This window comes from Citrus sinensis, chromosome 7, assembly GCF_022201045.2.
Source record: "Citrus sinensis cultivar Valencia sweet orange chromosome 7, DVS_A1.0, whole genome shotgun sequence".
In the NCBI taxonomy this organism is placed as follows: domain Eukaryota; kingdom Viridiplantae; phylum Streptophyta; class Magnoliopsida; order Sapindales; family Rutaceae; genus Citrus; species Citrus sinensis.
In genome coordinates, this window is record NC_068562.1 from 15792955 (window position 1) to 15816679 (window position 23725).

General features: G+C 34.2%; 3 protein-coding genes and 2 long non-coding RNA genes across 17 annotated transcripts in view; 2 read left to right on the forward strand and 3 right to left on the reverse strand.

The window, feature by feature from the left end:
- Positions 1-12564, forward strand: part of LOC107174607 (probable disease resistance protein At5g63020) — a 27502-nt gene extending 14938 nt beyond the window's left edge. For 3 of the 11 annotated variants that reach the window (XM_052444991.1, XM_052444990.1, XM_052444988.1), the window contains exons 3-4: positions 3088-3471; positions 11663-12564. In XM_052444991.1, coding sequence (XP_052300951.1) covers positions 3088-3471; positions 11663-12426 — 1148 coding nt within the window. In that variant the 3' untranslated portion in view covers positions 12427-12564. Of the gene's footprint in view, positions 1-3087; positions 3472-3498; positions 4374-11244 lie in introns of those variants that run through there. The other 8 variants (XM_052444997.1, XM_052444998.1, XM_052444992.1 and 5 more) reach the window with 7 other exon arrangements.
- Positions 1399-2767, reverse strand: LOC127903812 (uncharacterized). The gene is made up of 2 exons (XR_008056673.1): positions 1872-2767; positions 1399-1620 (listed from the first exon to the last, which is right to left on the reverse strand). It is a non-coding gene; the product is annotated as an uncharacterized LOC127903812 (long non-coding RNA).
- Positions 3029-10075, reverse strand: LOC127903813 (uncharacterized). The gene is made up of 2 exons (XR_008056674.1): positions 9935-10075; positions 3029-3086 (listed from the first exon to the last, which is right to left on the reverse strand). It is a non-coding gene; the product is annotated as an uncharacterized LOC127903813 (long non-coding RNA).
- LOC102627542 (probable disease resistance protein At5g63020) lies at positions 9642-21759 on the forward strand. Of its 2 annotated transcripts, none has more exons than XM_052444999.1 (2): positions 9642-11088; positions 20327-21759. In XM_052444999.1, exons 1-2 carry the CDS (start codon positions 9748-9750, stop codon positions 21656-21658), a joined length of 2673 nt encoding a protein of 890 aa, XP_052300959.1. In that variant the 5' UTR covers positions 9642-9747; the 3' UTR covers positions 21659-21759. The 2 variants fall into 2 exon arrangements, with proteins under 2 accessions (XP_052300959.1, XP_052300960.1); XM_052445000.1 differs by having other exon boundaries at positions 9642-10894; positions 20133-21759.
- On the reverse strand, positions 12866-17327 carry LOC112496246 (uncharacterized). Of its 2 annotated transcripts, XM_052445001.1 has the most exons (3): positions 16972-17312; positions 16654-16725; positions 12866-13138 (listed from the first exon to the last, which is right to left on the reverse strand). In XM_052445001.1, the coding sequence occupies exons 1-3, from the start codon at positions 17147-17149 to the stop codon at positions 13002-13004; spliced, it is 387 nt and encodes a 128-aa protein (XP_052300961.1). In that variant the 5' UTR covers positions 17150-17312; the 3' UTR covers positions 12866-13001. The 2 variants fall into 2 exon arrangements, 1 of the variants encoding a protein (XP_052300961.1); XR_008056672.1 differs by lacking the exon at positions 12866-13138 and having other exon boundaries at positions 16500-16725; positions 16938-17327.
- Positions 21760-23725: the final 1966 nt, after the last annotated feature.

Genomic DNA, 23725 nt, shown 5'->3' on the forward strand with positions numbered 1-23725 from the left:
CTCAAAACTAACTCCAGAAAACTCCAGAAAGCAATTCAAATGGTGAATATTATGGCATAGGTACAGAATCATCCATTTTTCTCTCTTCGGTGGGTTAGCTACTAAGCTTCAAATTTGAGGAAAAAGGAAAAGAAAAGTCAGTTAAGTGGTCAATCCACAACCACCATCTCCAATCCCATGGCATTTCTCAAGGCTTTATCAGATCATTTCATTTGACAGCATCATTGAAAAGAAAAAAAAATATGATGATATGAGTCTTGAAATTAATTAAGTATTAAATATGCAACTAAAGCGAGATATTATTGAAATAATCAAGTATTATATATGGTAAGTAAAGTGAGCAAAGTATGATGACTGTAAATAATTTAATTATAAAACCGCAAATACGCAAGTGTGTGGTGAATCAAACGAATAGAGGAGCTGATGAAGATGAATAGAGGAACTGCAGTGCTGCAAGCATGTGACGGTGGTGAACCAAACAAGTTGCGAGTTGCGACGGTGGGGAACCCAAGCTTTTGACAGTGGCGAACGCCGCGAACCCAACCTTGTGACGGTGATGAACCCAGGCGATGGTTGTTTGACTTGCCTGCTGGACAGCGGGAGGCGGCAGCCGCGACACAGTTAGGGTTTTTCACTTTTTCTTATGTAATCGCGATTTGTGATAGAAAATAGAAAGAATGAAAGAAAAAAATGAATTGCGATTTTTTAAGATTTTTTTTTATGTTTCTATTTATATTAACTAATAAAAATAATATAAAAAAAATGAATACGGATCCGGGTTCCGGATTCACGGGTTACCCCAAACCCAGATTAATCCGGGTTATTAAAATTCATTCCGGATCCGGATTTTTTTCCACTCCGGTACGGGTTCAACCCTCCCCGGATTATCCGGGTTAGTCCGGATTATTTTGCCATCCCTAGTTGTGAACTAGGATGGTGGTGATTTTACAAGTGTGAGGGAAAGCCTCACCCCTTATCCATCTTTTGGGATTGAATGAGACCCAAAACCGCCTAATATGAATTCTATCACTGGGATTTTTACCCAGTATAACAAACATAACAACACAATGAATTATCAATTTATCACCTAATGGCTCTAACTTTAGCGATGATCACCTTACATGAACATGAAAATTAATCCCATTGATTAACTCAACAATGACGATAATCACTTAAACTCTTATGCACCAAAGGATATACTCGCTACAGGGGTCTTAACTCATAAAGATGCTCCCACATCTTCCATTAAGTTTCCATCGAACAACTATTCATATCATTTGATGAAAAATTAATTTTAGTGGGGGCCAAAAGAGCACGAGTGATCCAAACCACTAAACAACATCATAACCAACACAAAATTTATACTAAACCATTACCAAAACAGCAAAGCTAGACATAAATTTGAACAGATACACAAGCTACATTCATTACCATAATGTATCGACTAAATTTCCAAGCTCTACATTTTGAACAAAGAATTTATAATATTACATAATCTAATAAATTAATATAGAAATAAAATTGGCATCAGATCAAATTACTATTAATCTACCTTGCATAAACCATTCTCTTGTATCGGCATTCACGTCCGCGCTCGATTGGCTCTCCTGTGCTGCTTGTCTAACTGATTCAAATCCACATAGATAAAATTAAGCACATTAAGTTTTCAAACTCAAATCAAACAGCTTTAAAAGTTACATCACAAACAATGAATTTCATTTTCGAAATACAAAGAATCCGTTCAGTTTAAAACAATAAAAAATCGTCTACGACTACTCAACTCATGTATTATAACTAAAAAAACGAAGGATACCCACAAAAATTAAAGATAAATTACCAAAAAAAAAGCCAGAGAATGGAAATTGGCGTACCAGGGGCAGGCGAGAGGAAACGAGAAGAGGAAGAAAGAAGGGTTTTGGAGAGAGTGGGAATTAGTGGAGGCAAAAATGGAGAGTTTTGAGAGTGAGATGATTGGTGGGGTGGTGATGGCGGTGGTGGGGTTAATGTTCTGGAGGGTATGCTGAAGAGAGGTCGCAAGAGAACCTCCATAGCCTTTAAAGAGAGTTGAGTTGCTGCTTTCTTTTGCCGTGGATAGAGAGAGATTAAGGGATTAGAGTTCTGTATTGAATTTACTTTTTATTAAATAAAAAATTAATGTTAAAATTTATTTTATTTAATTTTTTATTTATCTATCATTGACTTAATATTTTGGATCTTCATCCAAACCTAAGGTAGAAAATTTTTATTCTAAATAATATATTGTCAATATAAATTTATCACGTAGATAACAAATGATAAGATTTAATATTAACTATGTGATTACTTGGTTGAAATACAAATTTTATATGACGTGCAAACGTATCATTATATTCTTGATATTTGACATAATGAATAAAGCAACAAATGTGTCATATTTTTATTTTGGTGTTGTGGTTCTCTAAAAATTGTTGAAAGCAGCGGCTGTGAAGAGTCAACGGTTGACCTTGAAGCCAAGCTGGCATGCCTCCTGAGCTACTCCCGTGTGCAACCAGCTGGTGCGGCAGGTGAGTTGGATTTGTTGAGCTGGCAAAACTGTTATGTTGAAGAATAGCAGCGCATGTGCATTGAATAGTTGCATCTTCTAGAAGCTTAATGTGATTGGTTCACAATTGCTATATTCACGGATCAATTTTGATTACTTCCGTGTAATACCCCTTAGGCTAGCAGTCATTATTTTTTGTCTCTGTATGTAAGCTAGCAAAGCTCTGTATTTCATTTTCATTCAAGTCATCATAATCAATAAAAACCTGATTCTCATACTCTGTTTGCATTTGAAAGCAATTCTTAAGAATTTAAGTAAAAATTAGCTTAATTCTTTTCATTGTACTCATTGCTTCTCTTCCGCTTTTCGTCAACGACAATGGGTAACCTAATCTCAACCTTCTTACCAGCAGAATTATTTGATCGAACTTCAAACTGCGTTGGTGAACAAGCAAATTATGTATGGGGTCTCGAAAAAAATCTTCGGGTCTTGGAGACTGAATTGCACAAATTGACTCGAGCAAGGGACGATCTGAAGACCAAGGTTGAGGTCGAAGAACAACGACCTGGGAAATGGAATTAGGAGCTTATCGGAAATTCCCACGTGTCCGCGGCTCGTAACTTTACTTCTGGGTGGAAATCGGATTGAGGAGATCACTGATGGCTTCTTTCAATCGATGTCTTCTCTTAGAGTATTAAGTCTAAGAGGAAATTTTCCCCTAAGAACACTACCTTCAGGGATTTCAGGTTTGGTTTCATTACATCATCTTGATCTATCATCGACTAACATAACTGGGTTGCCGCAAGAGCTGAAGGCGTTGGAGAAGTTGAGATATTTGAACTTGGACTATACACGGTTTTTGTCTATAATTCCACATCAATTGATATCTGGCTTTTCAAAGTTGGAGGTACTCAGGTTGCTTTCACGCGGTCGCTGGAGCGTAATAGAAGGTAACGTTCTATGTGATGATTCTGAACCTTTGATGAAGGAATTGCTGGGTTTGAAGCATTTAAATGTTTTAAGCTGGACCTTCCGAAGTTCACTTGCTGTCCAAAAGTTTTTGAAATATCCAAAGCTGGTGAGCATCACTCAATCTGTAATGGTTTGCCAATGTGAAAGTCAACCGTTCAATGTCTTACATCTAGCATACATGGAGAATCTTCAGGAGTTACGCATTTCAAACAGTAATTTGGAAGAGATGAAGACTGACAGCACAGAAGAGGTAAAGAAACTTTTTCAAAGTGGTTTCCGCAGTCTCGACAGAGTTGTCATATGGAGTTGCCAAAAAATGAAAGACTTAACGTGGCTAGTTTTTGTTCAAATTCTCAAGCAGCTGCGTATAGTCTTTTGTACAGAAATGGAAGAAATAATTAGTGTTGATAAATTGAGAGATATTTCGAAGATAATCGGGTCAGAGCATAACTTTTTTGCACAACTCGAATCTCTAACCATAAAGTGGGGAAGAAATTTAAAGAGCGTTTACCCGAATCCCCTGCCCTTTCCAAAGCTGAAGAAAATTGAAGTACGTGAATGCCCACAGCTGAAGAAGCTCCCACTCAATTCCAGCAGCGCGAAGGAACGTCGAGTTGTCATCGAGGGGTCGAAAAAATGGTGGGAAGAGCTACAATGGGAGGACCAAGCCACCCAAAATGCTTTCTCTTCCGGTGTCGTACTTGGGGATGATTTTCATTAATATGTTTGAATATGTATTTCTTTTTTTTTCTTTTTTTAATTTTCATTAGATTTAATTACATCTTGTTGTTGTTGTCTGGTGTGTCAATCGTTATCTATTTTCAGTTAATAAAATTTCAGCAGTGGATTCTTGGTTTTAGAATCCTCCCACTGGAAAGAATTTCTCCTTTGGCTTGAATGCGACCTTTTTAGTCGTCGACAAAATTGTATTTGTCGCTTAAGTCTTGTTTGTTTTAAAATGCTGGCAAATTTATAGAGTGGGAACTCAGATGCTGAACTCATAGTAAATATTTATTTAATTTGTTATAATTATATTTGGTGAGACAATTTTAACTGTTAATTTAACAAGAAAGTGATGTTTGCCTTGCCCTACGTGAAAAATAATAATAATAATTAAAACTTTCTCTTTTCCTTTATATTAGAACAGATTTCGGATGGGAAATAGACATTATTTATGTTTCAATAATTGCCCTATCACTTTGTGCATGATCACAGAATTTTGTACTTCCGTCTGTGAAATAACTTTAGGAAAAGGAAATTAATTTTTTTAAGTAACGGTAAATATTTTAAATTTTTATTTTAAATAATATAGTATGTAATGTGTCATTTATTTAGTGATTGATAATTTAATATAGGATTTAAATAAATTAATTATGCTATTTTATTATTTAATTAATAAATATTATATAATTTAAAATAGATTTTTGAGATAAAAATTATAAAAGTAAAATTCTACTCAACAGACTAAATTTAAAATGATGTGATTGGCAGGTAAGACTTAAGAATTAGACAAAATTTCTCATTCAACAGCTTGTAGAAAATTTATACACTAGGCCTTAGCTAAACTTGGACTTGTCGTATGTTTGAAGTATTCGACGATAATCATATCTGCATTTTTATTTTATTTTTTATTTTTGGTTTGTTTAGGGCTTTTCATCGGTTTTCGTCTTGGTCTTTGTCCTGGTCTTGGCGTCTTGCTATCAAATCAAGTGTTCTCTTCTCCTATCCTCTAATGAAAGTGCAGGGCCTCAACTATTTGTTACTGCTATCACTTTAGAGGTTGATGCTAATGTCCGAAGGTCACGTTTAATTTGCTTGAATGTGACCTTTATTTTGGTTGACAAAATTGTGATTCACAAAGAACAAACTATAAAAGTGCAGTTTAAATCGAACACTGAATTCCCTATGGAAATTTTCGCACCCGTATATATATTCTACATTATTTGGTTGCAAAGACTATAATTAACAAGAAGCTAATATATATAATAGAGAGAGAAATAACAAGTTCAATGTTGGTAAAATTTTATCTTCCTTTCACTGCTCTCCTTTGCTGCAATCAAGTGGCCTCACTTACAAATTTTGACTTTTAATTATTTCAATTAACACAAGAAAAAAAGGGCAATATAGTTTACATTACTCTATCAGCCTTATATAAAGGGTATAAATATGAGAGTGCGTTTGGAATTGAAGTCGGACACTTGTCGCTTAAAAGCTACAGTAGCAAAGTGTTTGGTAAATACTAATTGTTGTGTCTTGAAAGATATGTTGATATGATTTTTCACTTGTATAATAGAGAATCTATTATTTTATTATTAATAATTTCGTTAAAATTATTATTTAAAATTTATATTTATTAAATATTATTAACTTTTGTTTTATAGTTACAATTTTTTTTTTTACAGCAACTGTACCTTAAAAGTTATAACACTTCAATTCCAAACGTACCTTAAGTCTGTAAGGCATAAGTTTTCACTCTTCGGGAATCTAAGGAGATTAGGGCAAGAGCTGCACATTTGTAGTCTCAAATTCATTTGACATCAGCCAATTTAATGTCTATGGACGGGTATAAAGGACGTCACAGACGGTTAAAGAACAAGGTGTTTGATGGAAATGTCAAGAAGTTCGATGAAATGTCTCACCTACACAACCAAGCCACTTAACATTGCAGTCTTATAATACAATTCCTGCCTTCTCTTCCATTTTCACAAACATAATTCTTTCTTTCTCACTTTATTTTCTTCCTTGAAATTTTTGTTAACAAAAATGGGTAACATCATTCTCATGCGTGCTTCTTATCACCAGACTCAATTCTTGCAGTTTTATTTTATTTTATTTTTCCTTCGTGGAGATGCTAAAATATATATGAGATCTAAAAAGCTAATTTTGATGAGTTGCAGAATCCAATGCAGAATTTGAAAGTTTCAAAAGATTATAAATATTATTTTAACTTGTAAGCTTCCATTGCTATACAATGAGGTATGTCTAGATATCATTTTGGTCTTTTATCTATTGGGTTCCAGTGAAAGACTTTTGTTCTAGTTGAATTTAATTTGTCTTTGTATTTACAGAAAAAATATTAGGGACATTTATCATACATATTGGGCTAGTTCGCCGTGGAAAAATAATAATAGTTGAAAAGACATAGGGTACTTTTTATTTTCCTTTATATTACTAATAGATTTCCCACGCGCAACAGACGAAGTCATTGCTGCTTCAATAATTGCCCTATCACTGTGTTCATCATCACAAATTTCTTTATTACGTTTGTGAAATAACCATTGCATAAAAAAATTACTCCTACTTTTTAACTAATAATAGATATCTCAAATTTTATTTTCAGAATATGGTATGTAATGTAAGCGATCGATAGTTCTTTATAAAATATATAAATAAATTAATAGTGTTATCTTAGTGTCTAATATATATAAATGACTTTCTCCATATATTGCACTATTGATATGGGCTAAAGTTTTATACTATGAGACCCAATTTCTATAATTTACACTATAAGTTACAAGTATTTAGAAAAATACTATTGCAAATCAAAAGGTATTATCTATTTTATACCTAAAGCATTTTCACTATTTAAGACTAGTAAAATTTCTATATTATTATAATATTAGAATCAAACACCAATAAGCGAGTAAATCAGGTGGAATAAGAATGTTCTAACTTAACCAAGGTCCTCGGTTTGAAACTTAGAAATGCAACTACATTAAATACTTATTGGGAGAGATTTGCCGCTTTAGTGGTTCTATCCGGCTCGAATCTAGATTAGTCGGGGATCTAATGTGGTCTTTGGATACTAGATGATTTAATATACCGATAATATTGGAACCAAACTCATTTACAATTATGAAGAGGTTATAATTTAATAGAGGCATAGTAACAAACTATTAATAGAGAGTATAAAATTTAATGTATAAACAAAATTCTATAATTTACACTATAAGTTGCAAGTGTTTAGGTCAATAGTATTGCAAATCAGAAGATATTATATATTTTATGCCGAAAATATTTCCACTATTTAAGGCTAGTAAAACTTCTATATAATTATAATATTGGAACCAAACACCAACAAGCGAGTAAATCAACTAGAATGGAAATGTTCTAACGTCAAGGTCCTCGGTTCAAAACTTAGAAATGCAACTACATTAAATATTTATTGGGAGAGATTTGCCGCTCTAGTAGTTCTATCCGGGTCGAATCTGGATTAGTCGGGAATCTAATGTGGTCTTTGGATACTAGATGATTTAATGTATCAATAATATTGGAACCAAACTAATTTACAATTATGAGGAGGTTATAATTTAATAGAGGCGTAGTAACAAACTATTAATAGAGCGTATCAAATTTAATATTGGAATCCGATGATTGGTTGCAACATAAGATATTTGTAAGCTTAGTTAAAGGTTCATTAAAAATTATAGAGATATATAATTTCGCAGTCGACGAAGCCATGCATGAGGTTAAGGCAAGTGATGGAATGACTTGCGTTACAAAAGAGGTATGTGAAGTTGCACTATAAAAATAAAATAAATTTGTATTTTCAAGTAGTGAAGGTGTAGTTAGTTTATTTGCGGTAGCAGTTTCACAGCTGACAGATGAACAAAGAGTGGCTGCTTGTCAAATGGGCTTTGGTAGTTTGCTACAATTGAACCGTGGCAAGCTAAAAAGGAAACTTTGTGGCTAGTTAATTGAGATGATTGATACTTTGAGGTACATTTTAGAGTTGAATGGTATTAGCTTTCAAACAAGATCATCAAAGAAACTCTACCAACTAGGAAATTTAAACTTAATCTATGCTCCGCAAATTCGAATATTCTCTAATATGAAACTACTTTTATGTGTTTTATTATTCCTAGCTTTTACCGACTTGGTAACGTTGTTATGGAAGCACGACAACTATTATGTCCGTGTAATTTTTATTGTATCTTTTGTTATGTCATGATATCGAAGCTTAGTTTTATGACTCTAACTACTAAGAACTGCAATTGCAGCATCTTTTGAATATTACATATGTGCTTGTAGTATCTCGACGGATTAAAACCTGCTATTTAAGTTCTTCTACCCCCTCCCCCCCTTCATTCTTTCATTTATACTTGCTGCACTATTTACTTCGCACTCTGTAAAGCCAGATGAAAGCTTGTTCATTTATGTTCACTTGCAATTCAAAAGCACAGTTTATTTCAACTGTCAAATTGACAACTTGCACGTATAGATTTCAGTCGAAACAAGGTTATTGGTCGATCAAGAAATTGAATCCATATGGCCGTTCCAGCGTTATTCAACTACCTAATATCAAATATATAAATTAATTCAACCCACTTCTGTGTCAAAGGCATGGAACAAATTATGAAAGATTTTTCAGCTATCATAAATTCGAACGAGTGTAGTTTGTATCCTTTCGAACTTAGACAGATTTTCCTTCCATTAACCTTACAGTGTTAGTAATCCTATTACTTGTTTTTAAAGCTTGAATAGTATACCGAAATTTTGGTTTTTGCAACATAAACTTGTATGTAATGTACATTTTATAGTTCTTTACAAATTAATTGCTGCTAAAATAATTGTTTCGACTACTATATTTATTGTTATAATAGATAAACATTTTCTTGCAACTCAAACAGTTCCAATGGCATGATCTGCATCCCCCGTTTGCCTCTTGGGCTACGAACCTGCTTAACAGCTGCACCATCTTGCTCCTTTTCATCAAACGGCAACTTCGCTGCAGACAAAAAGAGGGGGTACACTGCCCAGGGGCACCATAAACGCAGCCCAAAAAGATGATTTTGTCTTTCCATGTCTTAGTATTTTAACCAAAAATAATAATAATAATTCTTTACATCATCAATGATTGCACTTGTAAGCCAGGCAATAGTTTTTTTATTAAATAAAAAATTAATGTTAAATTTATTTATTTATTTATTTTTTTTTATCTAGCTATCATTGACTTAATATTTTGAATCTTCATCCAAAGTTAAGGCACAAAACTTTTATTCTAAATAAATATTCTCAATATAAATTTATCACTTAAATAATAAATAATAAGATTTAACATTAATTCTGTCGTTACTGAAATGAATTGTAAATTTTATATGACGTGTAAACGTATCATTATGTTCTTGATATTTGACATATGAATTATAAAGCAACAAATGTATCATATTTTTATTTCGGTATTGTGCTTCTCCATATTTGCTTAATTCTTTTCGTTGTACTCATTGCTTCTCTTCCTCTTTTCGTCAACGACAATGGGTAACCTAATCTCAACCTTCTTACCAGCAGACTTATTTGATCGAATTTCAAACTGCGTTGGTGAACAAGCAAAATATGTATGGGGTCTCGAAAAAAATCTTCGGATCTTGGAGACTGAATTGCACAAATTGACTCGAGCAAGGGCCGATCTGAAGACCAGGGTTGAGGTCGAACAACAACGACCTCGAACCAGACGAACGAACCAGGTCGCAGGGTGGCTTGAAGATGTGCAAAATCTGGAAACTGAATTTACCGAGCTGGAACGAGTCAGAGCTCAAGAAATGGATAGATTGTGCCTTGGAGGCCTCTGTTCCAAAAACTTCGTTTTAAGCTACAATTACGGGACTAAGGTGGTCGAGTTGACGGATCGAGTGATCAATTTAAAGAAAGACGGAGAAAAAATTGAAGTCGTTGTTGAGAAGGCGCCGGATGGTGCAGCAATTGAATTACCTCTTGATCACACAGTTGTTGGTCAAGAACTATTACTTGGTCAAGTTTGGAGATGTATCACTGATCAGGAAAAGAACAGGGGAATTATCGGCTTGTATGGTATAGGGGGAGTCGGCAAAACTACCCTTTTAAAACAAGTCAACAACAACTTCTGCCATCAACAGCATAATTTTGATGTTGTTATCTGGGCGGCTGTGTCAACACTTCAAGATGACATTGGAAAAAGGATTGGCTTTTCAGAAGACAGAAACTGGAAGGAAAAAAGTCTTCAAGACAAGGCTGTGGACATCGCTAGCATTCTAAGCGGAAAGAAGTTTGTGTTGTTATTAGATGATATATGGGAGCCCATTGATTTAACACAGCTGGGTGTCCCTCTTCAAAATCTAAATGATGGGTCCAAAATAGTCTTGACAACTCGTTCAGCTGGGGTTTGCGATCAAATGGACGCTGAAAAGGTGGAAGTGTCTAGTTTGGCACATGATGAAGCCTGGAAATTATTTCAGGAGATGATCGAAAGATCCACTCTTGACAGTCATACCAGTATTCCAGGGCTAGCCGAAACCCTGGCAAGAGAGTGTGGTGGGTTGCCGCTAGCGCTTAAAACAGTGGGTCGAGCCATGAAAAGCCAAAGGAAAGTTGGAGATTGGAAACGTGCAATTCACAAAATGAGAACATCAGCTTCTAAATTCTCAGGTATGAAAGAAGAGGTGTTTTCGCGTTTAAAGTTCAGCTATGATAGTTTGTCTACGGATGAACTTCGTTCCTGTCTCCTGTATTGCTGTTTGTATCCTGAAGACTACGAAATTCCTAAAAGGCAATTGATTGATTATTGGATTAGTGAAGGATTTGTGTGTGATTTTGATGATGGATGCGATTTTATTGATGACCTTCTTCATGCATGCTTATTGGAGGAAGAAGGCGATGATCATGTAAAGACGCACGATATGATTCGTGAGATGTCATTATGGATAGCGTGCACGGTAGACAAGGAGGAGCAGAACTTTCTGGTTCGCGCTGGAGTTGAATTGACCGAAGCACCAAAGGTTGAAGAATGGGAAGGTGCCAAACGGGTATCTCTGATGGAAAATAAAATTGAAAGCCTATCGGAAATTCCCACGTGTCCGCGTCTCGTAACTTTACTGCTGGATGAAAATCGGATTGAGGAGATCACTGATGGCTTCTTTCAATCTATGTCGTCTCTTAGAGTATTAAGTCTAAGAGGAAATTTTCCCCTAAGTACACTACCTTCAGGGATTTCAGGTTTGGTTTCATTACATCATCTTGATCTATCATCGACTCACATAACTGGGTTGCCGCAAGAGCTGAAGGCGTTGGAGAAGTTGAGATATTTGAACTTGGACTATACAGAGTACTTGTCCATAATTCCACATCAATTGATATCTGGCTTTTCAAAGTTGGAGGAACTCAGGTTGTTTGCGTCCGGTCGCTGGGGCGTAATAGAGGAAGAAGAAGGTAACGTTCTATGTGATGATGCTGAACCTTTGATGAAGGAATTGCTGGGTTTGAAGCATTTAAATGTTTTAAGCTGGTCCTTCCGAAGTTCACTTGCTGTCCAAAAGTTTTTGAAATATCCAAAGCTGGTTAGCATCACTCAATCTGTATGGGTTGAATGTGGCATGTATACAAGGCCACCGTTCAATGTCTTACATCTAGCATATATGGAGAATCTTCAGGAGTTGCGTCTTTCTCAGAGTGATTTGGAGGAGATGAAGATTGACAGCACAGAAGAGGTGAAGAAGCTTTTTCAAAGTGGTTTCCGCAGTCTCGACACAGTTGATCTATTTTATTGCCAAAAAGCGAAGGACTTAACGTGGCTTGTTTTTGTTCAAAACCTCAAGGAGCTGCGTATAGTGTATTGTGAATACGTGGAAGAAATTATCGGGGCTGATAAATTGAGAGATATTTCAGAGATAGTGGGGTCAGAGCATAACGTTTTCGCAGAACTCGAATTTCTATCCTTATGGGGGGGAATAAATTTAAAGAGCGTTTACCCGAATCCCCTGCCCTTTCCAAAGTTGAAGAAAATTCAAGTACTTCATTGCCGACAGCTGAAGAAGCTCCCACTCAATTCCAGCAGCGCGAAGTTACGTCGAGCTGTCATCGAGGGAACGAAAAAGTGGTGGGAAGAGCTACAATGGGAGGATCAAGCCACCCAAAATGCTTTCTCTTCCGGTGCCGTACTTACTGAGTTTCCTTTTTATTAATATGTTTTAATATGTATTTCTTTTTCTTTTCTTTTTTTAATTTTCATTAGATTTAATTGCATCTTGTTCTTGTTGTCTGGTGTGTCAATCGTTCCCTACTTTCAGTTAATAAAATTTCAGCAGTGGATTCTTGGTTTATTAATGTTTATATAACTGAATTGTTCAGCAGATGTACTCTGCACGACTAACACAGAAATAAACACAGAAATAAATATATGTAAGGGGGTACAGCACTGACTCTGCTTCTGGCTTCTAAGGAGAAAGAGGGGAAAATAAACATTTTATCTTCCCTTAACTGCTCTCCTTTGGTTTGAATGTGAACTTAACACTCTTTTATTATTAAAATTTAATTATTTGGTTGTATAATATATTTCTCCAATAAACGAAGAATGATAAAGGAGCAACTAAAAAAACCCATCAAAATATTTCACCAATGAAAAGATTCATGAGAAATAAACATTATAATCCGAACAAATAAATCAATTAGCCAATATATCATTTAGCCGAATTAAAGACGCTGCTTGGGCTTCGTAGTTCTGAGCTTAGAATCAAGTAGAGAACTGAATATGAAATTTTTAATTGCTGAGAATATGAATTTGAGGTTGATGGACGACTTGAAAGAGAGGGACAAGAAAGAATGATACAGAGCAGGTGGCTGGCAAAAGGGACCTTATGACGATCTTCTTCAGTACAGCTATGATGCCGCTTCCACCTTCAATTGAATGTCAGAAAATTCAAAGTTTGTCAAAAGAGGATGGTAAATTAAGCTGTTTTTTTTTTTTTTTTTTTTCAAAATTTACCAAGTGAATTAATCCATTATTTTATCTATCAATCAGTACACAATCTACATTACCCCACGCTAACAAAACACTGACTATAAATCTATGACTATACAATGCGCACTTTGGTTACTGCCCCAGCCCTCTTACCCAAAAGAACCACAAAAGCAACGAAAAACTAAATTGATTACATAATCAAATCAAGTTCTTCTTAGCTACTGTGATCGATTTGTCCAGCACCATCAGTTAATTTCTCTAGTTTTCAGCAAAAATGGTCGAGTTCTTGAGTCTTCTTTGCACGTTTCATCTCATTTATTCTGTCGATAAAGCTTATACACATCATCCGCAACGACAACAAATTAAATTAATATGTGTCGAGTTTTGGAGCCAGAGCCAGCGGTGCAAGCGCATGAGAAAGGGACTTCACACAAGAATTTGCCAGACCATGGGCTACAGAAAGGTGCCTCACTTCACGGACGCGGAATTTGGTTGGCTCCTGGGCCATTAAGGGTGAATGCATCTTTCTTTTTATGTGAATTTAATTATTGAACCCGGTATCTTGAATAAATATAAATTTGACTGTAGCACCAAGTATCAATGATTGCAAAATGTAAATTTGACATATTGTGTGGTTAAATCATCTTGTACTAATCGTTTATGTTAATTTATGGAGGCCTTATTGTCCAAGGCATACGTAAAGGGGTACAGGACTGACTCTGCTTCTGGCTTCTAAGGAGAATGAGGGAAAAATTTTATAAACATTTGTGGAGTGGCCGTATAAAGGACGTGTGGTTCTCAATCCATTTCACATTTGGCATTGTAATGTTTATGGACGGATTTAAATGATGTCACACAAATAGTTAAAGAAGAAGGTGTTCGATGAAAACGCAAGGGCCTTTTTCTTTTTTTTAAATCCCGCAAAGGTTATAATTAACAACAAATTAATAATAGAAGAGAGAGAAATAACCAGTTCAATACGGTAATATTTTATCTTCCCTTAACTGCTCTCCTTTGGCTTATAATGCGACCTTTGCACTCGTTGACAAAATTGTATTTGTCGCTTAAGTCTTGTTTGTTTTAAAATGCTGGCATATTTATGGAGTGGGAACCCAGATGGTGAGGTGAACTCATAGTAAATATTTATTTAATTTGTTATAATTACATTTGGTGGGATAATTTTAAATATTAATTTAACAAGATAGTGATGTTTTGCCTTGCCCTACATGAAAAAAAAAAAATAAGTAATTGAAGATTTTTCTTTTCCTTTATATTAGTAATAGATTTCAAATGGAAAACAGACAAATTTCATTTCTATTTCAATAATTACCCTATCACTGTGTGCGTGCGTGATCACATAATTTTGTACTACCGTCTGTGGAATAACTTTAGGAAAAGAAAATTAATTTTTTTTAAGTAACAATAAATATTTTAATTTTTTTTCTTCTCTTATCAATTGTTTTTTTCTCCTATCTTCCAATGAAAGTGCAGGACCTCAATTATTTTAATAGAGATGTAGTAATAAATTATTAATGAAACATGTCAAATCCAATATATAGATAATAATAAAATGAGGCTAATGCTAAGGGAAAAAATAAATATACATGGTTTCAAAAAAGTTAGCACATGCTTGTTACAAATATAAAACATTATCTTAAAAGTCTCTGAACTTTTGTGTTCTCTTTAACATTTTTCTCTTATGTTGTTTTTGTACTATATGAATATAAGAGTGCGTTTGGCACGCTATATTATATTATGTTGTATTGCATTATTTTAATGCAGGTGTATTGCATTATGTTGTGTTGTATTAGTAATTTATTATAATAATGTTGTATAATGTTTGGTACTACATTGTACTGTATTAATTTTTTGTGACTAATTTAAATTATATATTTAGAAAATACTAATGAATTGTGCTAAACAATCTAATAATTATATATTTTATTAATTTTTAATTAATATTATTCAAATTTATTCATATTTAAATATTTATTATTAGTTATATTAAATTATTTAAAAATACCTTGTTTAATTATTTTAATATAATTAAATAATATTATATTAATTAAACATTTATTATTAGTTATATTAACTTATTAAAAATTAATCAATTATATATATGAATTAATATAATTTTACATATTAATTAATATAATATAATTTAATAATACATTTTTTAGTTGTACATTTACTATAATAAAAATTAAAATATAATATAATATTATTAAACAATAAATTTATTAATTTATATTAAAATTATAATGTAAAAATAATATTATATAATATAATATTAAATTAAAAATTATATTCATTTATTATTATTACAAAGTATAAAAAAAAAAAAAAAAAGCTAAAGCTAATGCGGTAACTGGACGCATTAGCTAAACCCGACTATACGTCGGGTTTAGCTAATACAGCCATTTGGTACCCCAAACATGGGGTTGTAAAGAGGGGTACCAAACAACCCCCAAGTTTACTTATGTAACGTAACATTTTTTTTTCTATATATATATATACACTACGTGGAGGTGAGCTCCATAAGGTGAGATTTAGCAAAATTATAAATTATTACAGTATGAAATTTATTCTTATTTATAATTGGCCTAATATAAATTAGGACCATTACTTTTATAGCTATATGAAATTATTCTTATATAAAATATCACTACATAAATGTTTTATTGCAATATTGATCTCTTTTTTTCTTTATTGTATTTATCTCTTAATAATCTTTTCCTTTTTATAAAAAAAAAAAAAATCAACTAAAAGATTCATCAACATCTCAGTCCAACAATCTACTAGCGAAAACGAGTGTCCATGCTTTTGAACCAAGGCCCATATGTGAGGGAGAGATTGTTGGGTTGTCTTATATCGGTTGTGAATTAGGATGGTGGTGATTTTACAAGTGTGAGGGAAAGCCTCACCCCTTAGCCATTTTTTGGGGTTGAAAGAGACACAAAACTGCCTAACATGAATTCTATCACTGGGATTTTTATCCAGTGTAACAAACATAACAACATAATGAGGTATCAATTTATCACCTAATGGCTCTAACTTTAGCGATGATCACCTTACATGAACATGAAAATTAATCCCATTGTTTAACTCAACAATGACGATAATCACTTAAACTCTTATGCACCAAAGGATATACTCGCTACAGGGAATCTTAACTCATAAAGATTAATTTTAGTGGGGGCCAAAAGAGCACGAGTGATCCAAACCACTAAACAACATCATAACCAACACAAAATTTATACTAAACAAACCATTACCAAAACAGCAAAGCTAGACATAAATTTGAACAGATACACAAGCTACATTCATTACCATAATGTATCGACTAAATTTCCAAGCTCTACATTTTGAACAAAGAATTTATAACATTACATAATCTAATAAATTAATATAGAAATAAAATTGGCATCAGATCAAATTACTATTAATCTACCTTGCATAAACCATTCTCTTGTATCGGCATTCACGTCCGCGCTCGATTGGCTCTCCTGTGCTGCTTGTCTAACTGATTCAAATCCACATAGACAAATTTAAGCACATAAAATTTTCAAACTCCAATCAACAGCTTTAAAAGTTCCTTCACAAACAATGAATTTCATTTTCGAAATACAAAGAATCCGTTCAGTTTAAAACAATAAAAAATCGTCTACGACTACTCAACTCATGTATTATAACTAAAAAAACGAAGGATACCCACAAAAATTAAAGATAAATTACCAAAAAAAAGGCCAGAGAATGGAAATTGGCGTACCAGGGGCAGGCGAGAGGAAACGAGAAGAGGAAGAAAGAAGGGTTTTGGAGAGAGTGGGAATTAATGGAGGCAAAAATGGAGAGTTTTGAGAGTGAGATGATTGGTGGGGTGGTGATGGCGGTGGTGGGGTTACTGTTCTGGAGGGTATGATGAAGAGAGGTCGCAAGAGAACCTCCATAGCCTTTAAAGAGAGTTGAGTTGCTGCTTTCTTTTGCCGTGGATGGAGAGAGATTAATTAGGGAGGCAAAATACTTTCCCTTTTAGATTGGATTTAACCGCCCCTCGGCCTCACTCTCACTGCCTTTTATTTAGCTATGTAACCCAATTGGGCCATAGCCCATAGCACCACTCGTAACTTTGCTCACTGCCAAAATCACCAAATACTACACCTGTGCCCAAGTAAAAGGGTTCGTCCTAACTGATTCGGTTCAGATTGGTCCTGCCACAGACCAAACCAACCAAAACGGATCACTTAAGAAAAATATAAACCAAACCCAAACAAATTTATAGAACCAAAAAAAAAAAAACATAAATAATGGAAGTTGACTTGGGTTTAACATAAATGAAGGGCAATTGACTTGGTTTAACTCCCTTGATTGTTAAACTTGATTAAGTAAATGTTGTTACTTTGATTAATGAAAGTTTGTCTAGCGAAAAAGAGATTGGTTGGCTAGTATGGGAGACCAAGGGTCTTATAATTAATAGAGCTGTCATTATAGTTAAATTGGTTGGCTAGTATGGGAGATCAACGATCTTATGATTAATAGGGCTGCCATTATAGTTAAATTGGTTGGCTAGTATGGGAGATCAACGATCTTATGATTAATAGGGCTGCCATTATAGTTAAACATGCACCTAGATCTTATAATGGGGTGGCTCACATTTTAACTAAATTGGATTTCTCTTTTCTAAAGCGGGTATATTAGAATAGAAGATTGTCTTGTTGAAATTGTCAAGTCTCTTGTGATGTTTCGTTATACAACATGTAGTCAACTTTTTAAAAAGAAAAAAAATGGCAGTACAAATAAACTCCATGCAGTACATGTTGCTCAATGTGCACTAATTCTACAATCTTGATTAAGAGTGCATTTGGAATTGAGGTTGGGCAACTGTAATTTAGAAGTTACAATACTAAAGTATTTGATAAACACTAACTGCTGTAATTTAGAAGTTATGTTTATATAATTTTTTATTTATATCGTAAAAATTTTATTATATCATTAATAATTTTATTAAAATTATTATTTAAAATATATATATATATTATATATTATAAATTTTTGTTTTATAATTACAAAATTTTTTACACAACAGCAACCGTGATTTAAAAATTAAAGCACCTCAATCACAAATGGTTCCTAAGACTAATTTCTCTGTCATCATTTGCAATATGCCCATCAAAACCCACCCATAAATCGAGGACAGGAATAGATTGTCATGATGATAATAACAATAAATAATAAATAATATTTTAATTTTATTTTGTTATTTGGTAGGTCAGCTTTGGGTCAAAAAGATGATTTTGTCTCTCCATACCTTAGTATTTGAACCAAAAAATAATAATAATAATAATTTTTTACATCATCATTGATTGCGCTTGTAAATCTAAGGGATTAGAATTCCTTATTGAATTTATTTTTTATTAAATAAAAAATTAATGTTCAAATAATTTTATTTTATTTTTTTATCTAGCTATCATTTACTTAATATTTTGGATCTTCAGCCAAAGTAAAGGCACAAAATTTTTTTCTAAATAAATATTCTCAATATAAATTTATCACTTAAATAATAAATGATAAGATTTACTATTAATTCTGTCATTACTGAAATGAGTTACAAATTTTATATGACGTGTAAACGTATCATTATATTCTTGATATTTGACATAATGAATAAAGCAACAAATGTATCATATTTTTATTTTGGTATTGTGCTTCTCTAAAAATACCTCACCAAATTAGCTTAATTCTTTTCATTGTACCCATTGCTTCACTTCCTCTTTTCGTCAACGACAATGGGTAACTTGATCTCAACCTTCTTACCAGCAGACTTATTTGATCGAACTTCAAACTGCGTTGGTGAACAAGCAAAATATGTATGGGGTCTCGAAAAAAATCTTCGGGTCTTGGAGACTGAATTGCACAAATTGACTCGAGCAAGGGACGATCTGAAGACCAAGGTTGAGGTCGAAGAACAACGACCTCGAACCAGACGAACGAACCAGGTCGCAGGGTGGCTTGAAGATGTGCAAAAACTGGAAACTGAATTTACCGAGCTGGAACGAGTTAGAGCTCAAGAAATGGATAGATTGTGCCTTGGAGGCCTCTGTTCCAAAAACTTCGTTTCAAGCTACAATTACGGGACTCAGGTGGTCGAGTTGACGGATCGAGTGATCAATTTAAAGAAAGACGGAGAAAAAATTGAAGTGGTTGTTGAGAAGGCGCCGGATGGTGCAGCAATTGAATTACCTCTTGATCACACAGTTGTTGGTCAAGAACTATTACTTGATCAAGTTTGGAGATGTATCACTGATCAGGAAAATAACAGGGGAATTATCGGCTTGTATGGTATAGGGGGAGTCGGCAAAACTACCCTTTTAAAACAAGTCAACAACAACTTTCGCCATCAACAGCATATGTTTGATGTTGTTATCTGGGCGGCTGTGTCAACACTTCAAGATGACATTGGAAAAAGGATTGGCTTTTCAGAAGACAGAAACTGGAAGGAAAAAAGTCTTCAAGACAAGGCTGTGGACATCGCTAGCATTTTAAGCGGAAAGAAGTTTGTGTTGCTATTAGATGATATATGGGAGCGCATTGATTTAACAGAATTGGGTGTCCCTCTTCAAAATCTAAATGATGGGTCCAAAGTAGTCTTGACAACTCGTTCAGCTGGTGTTTGCGATCAAATGGACGCTAAAAAGTTGGAAGTGTATAGTTTGGCGCATGATAAAGCCTGGGAATTATTTCAGGAGATGGTCGACAGATCCTCTCTTGACAGTCATACCAGTATTCCAGAGCTAGCCGAAACCCTGGCAAGAGAGTGTGGTGGGTTGCCGCTAGCGCTTAAAACAGTGGGACGAGCCATGAAAAGCCAAAGGAAAGTTGGAGATTGGAAACGTGCAATTCACAAAATGACAACATCAGCTTCTAAATTCTCAGGTATGAAAGAAGAGGTGTTTTCGCGTTTAAAGTTCAGCTATGATAGTTTGTCTACGGATGAACTTCGTTCCTGTCTCCAGTATTGTTGCTTATATCCTGAAGACTACGAAATTCCTAGAAGGGAATTGATTGATTACTGGATTAGTGAAGGATTTGTGTGTGATTTTGATGATGGATGCGATTTTATTGATGACCTTCTTCAAGCATGCTTATTGGAGGAAGAAGGCGATGATCATGTAAAGATGCACGATATGATTCGTGAGATGTCATTATGGATAGCGTGCACGGTAGACAAGGAGGAGCAGAACTTTCTGGTTCGCGCTGGAGTTAAACTGACCGAAGCACCAAAGGTTGAAGAATGGGAAGGTGCCAAACGGATCTCTCTGATGAAAACTAGAATTCAAAGCCTATCGGAAATTCCCACGTGTCCACGTCTCGTCACTTTACTTCTGGATGGAAATTGGATTGAGGAGATTACTGATGGCTTCTTTCAATCGATGTCTTCTCTTAGAGTATTAAGTCTACGAATAAATCTTTCCCTAAGTAAACTACCATCAGGGATTTCAAATTTGGTTTCATTGCATCATCTTGATCTATCACGGACTAATATAACTGGGTTGCCGCAAGAGCTGAAGGCATTGGAGAAGCTGAGATATTTGAACTTGGACCATACACGGTTTTTGTCTATAATCCCACCTCAGTTGATATCTGGCTTTTCAAAGTTGGAGGTACTCAGGTTGCTTTCGCGCGGTCGCTGGAGCGTATTAGAAGAAGAAGAAGGTAGCGTTCTATGTGATGATGCTGAACCTTTGATGAAGGAATTGCTGGGTTTGAAGCATTTAAATGTTTTAAGCTGGTCCTTCCGAAGTTCACTTGCTGTCCAAAAGTTTTTGAAATATCCAAAGCTGGTGAGCATCACTCAATCTGTATGGGTTGAATGTGGCACGTATACAAGGCCACCGTTCAATGTCTTACATCTGGCATACATGGAGAATCTTCAGGAGTTAGAACTTGGATCCTCTAAGTTGGAAGAGATGAAGATTGACAGCACAGAAGAGGTAAAGAAACTTTTTCGAAATGGTTTCCGCAGTCTTAACACAGTTGTCCTAAGGTCTTGCAGAGGGAAGGACTTAACGTGGCTTGTTTTTGTTCAAAACCTCAAGCAGCTAAATATGCAGGGTTTTACTATGGAAGAAATAATCAGTGTTGATAAATTGAGTGATATTTCAGAGATAATCGGGTCAGAGCATAACATTTTCGCACGACTCGAATATCTAACCATGTGGCGGGGAACAAATGTAAAGAGCGTTTACCCGAATCCCCTGCCCTTTCCAAAGCTGAAGAAAATTCAAGTATTTCATTGCCGACAGCTGAAGAAGCTCCCACTCAATTCCAGCAGCGCGAAGGGACGTCGAGTTGTCATCGAGGGAACGAAAAAATGGTGGGAAGAGCTACAATGGGAGGATCAAGCCACCCAAAATGCTTTCTTTTCCTGTGCCGTACTTTGGGAGGATCCTTATTATTAATATGTTTGAATATGTATTTCCTTTTTCTTTTTTTTTTCTTGCTATAGAGTTGCATGATTGTGATGACTTGTAGATTTATTGCTTTGCTATTATCCTTTTTTTGTTTTTTTTTTTTCGCATGAAGTTCAGTAACTACTTCCGAGATTAATTAGATCTAACTCCTTTTTGGTTTGGTCAAAAACTTTTTGTGGCTCTAAATCCTTTTTAACACCAGGCCAGGCATCCACAAATATATCGACACCATTTTATTTATTTGTTAATGTTTATAAAACTGAATTGATTACAAATTACCCTTTTTGTCCAGTGTGTTCAGAATAAACTCTGCACAATTAACACAGAAATAAACATGTAATGTTTATGTAATATATCTCTTACATAATCGTTCTGATGTACACCATAGAGCCATAGAGGTAGATGGCATCCACAAATACATCCATATTTTATTCTTCTGATGTACACCATTTTGATTCCATAATCGTTTATGTTAATTTATGGAGGCCTTATTGTCCAATGCATATGTAAGGGGGTACAGGACTGACTCTGCCTCTGGCTTCATAAGGAGAATGAGGGGAAAATAAGCATTTGTGGAGTGGCAGCGTAATAAGGACATGTGGTTCTCAATCCATTTCACATTTGGCAGTGTAATGTTTATGGACTCACATAAATGATGTCACACAAATAGTTAAAGAAGAAGGTGTTTGATGAAAACGCAAGGGCATTTTTCTTTTTTTAAATCCCGCAAAGGTTATAATTAACAACAAATTAATAATAGAAGAGAGAGAAATAACCAGTTCAATACTATATACACTTATTTATTAATTTAAAAAAATGAACTATATTTTGTACACTCCTTAAAGTACCAAAAATGAACTCATTTAATCCTTTTTAAATTAATTTACTCTAACACACTCATGAAAACGCCTTACATATTCAAAATATTTCTCTAAAAACTCTTTTATCATTAAAATTTAGTTATGTGGTTGTATAATATATTTTTCCAATAAATGAAGAATGATAAAGGAGCAACTAAAAAAATCCATCAAAATATTTCACCGATGAAAAGATCGTGAGAAATAAACATTATAATCCGAACAAATAAATCAATTAACCAATACATCATTTAGCTAAATCAAAGACGCAGCTTGCGCTTCATAGTTCTGAGCTTAGAATCAAGAAGAGAAGCGAAGATGAAATTTTTAATTGCTGAGAATATGATTTTGAGGTTGATGGAGGACTTGAAAGAGAGGGACAAGAAAGAATGATTCAGAGTAGGTGCCTGCGACCCTGATGACGATCTTCTTCAGTACAACTATGATGCCACTTCCACCTCCAATTGAATGTCAGAAAATTCAAAGTTTGTCAAAAGAGGATGGTAAATTAAGCCCTGTTTTTTTTTTTAATCTGGATTTGGTTGAACATTTTTATGTCGCAAAAATGTTTGCGGGGTTGTAATGCCTCAGTTGCAGACTAGTTTGTAAGAGTCTGAACAATTGTCCATGTTACACTGGTATTGTGGAATGACGTGTATTTTTTGGCCAAAAGAAAAAAAATCAAGCAACCAATGTAAACTTGTTTAATATCATCATAATATAACTGAAAAAGAAGTAATTATAGTCATACAAAAAAAAAAAATTGTCATGTTCTTAATAATAATTTATACCATAAATATTATTGAAATAATTTTTTTTTTATAAAATTATGAGTTATTAGTGTAATTTTTAGAGTGTATATAGCCTCACTCTATTTCTAAACCCACATAAGTTGATTCTAAAACACCCTTGTCTTACACACCAACCCCATTTTCACATTTTCTTCGTCTTGGGGAGCTTGAAACCCAAATCTTATGGCTTCAACTTTCGAATAATCATTATCTCCATTAGAACTTATAATTTTAAAAGCTATTTTCATTAGAATTTCTTATAACAACATCCAACATTGGTTATTGATATTTTAAGGTTTCATCTTAAATAATAATAACAAAATAATTAAAATTTTATCAAAATTTAAGGAAATACATTGTGCTTTGATAAACAAGGAATGTCAACTAAATATCGTCAAAATAAATAA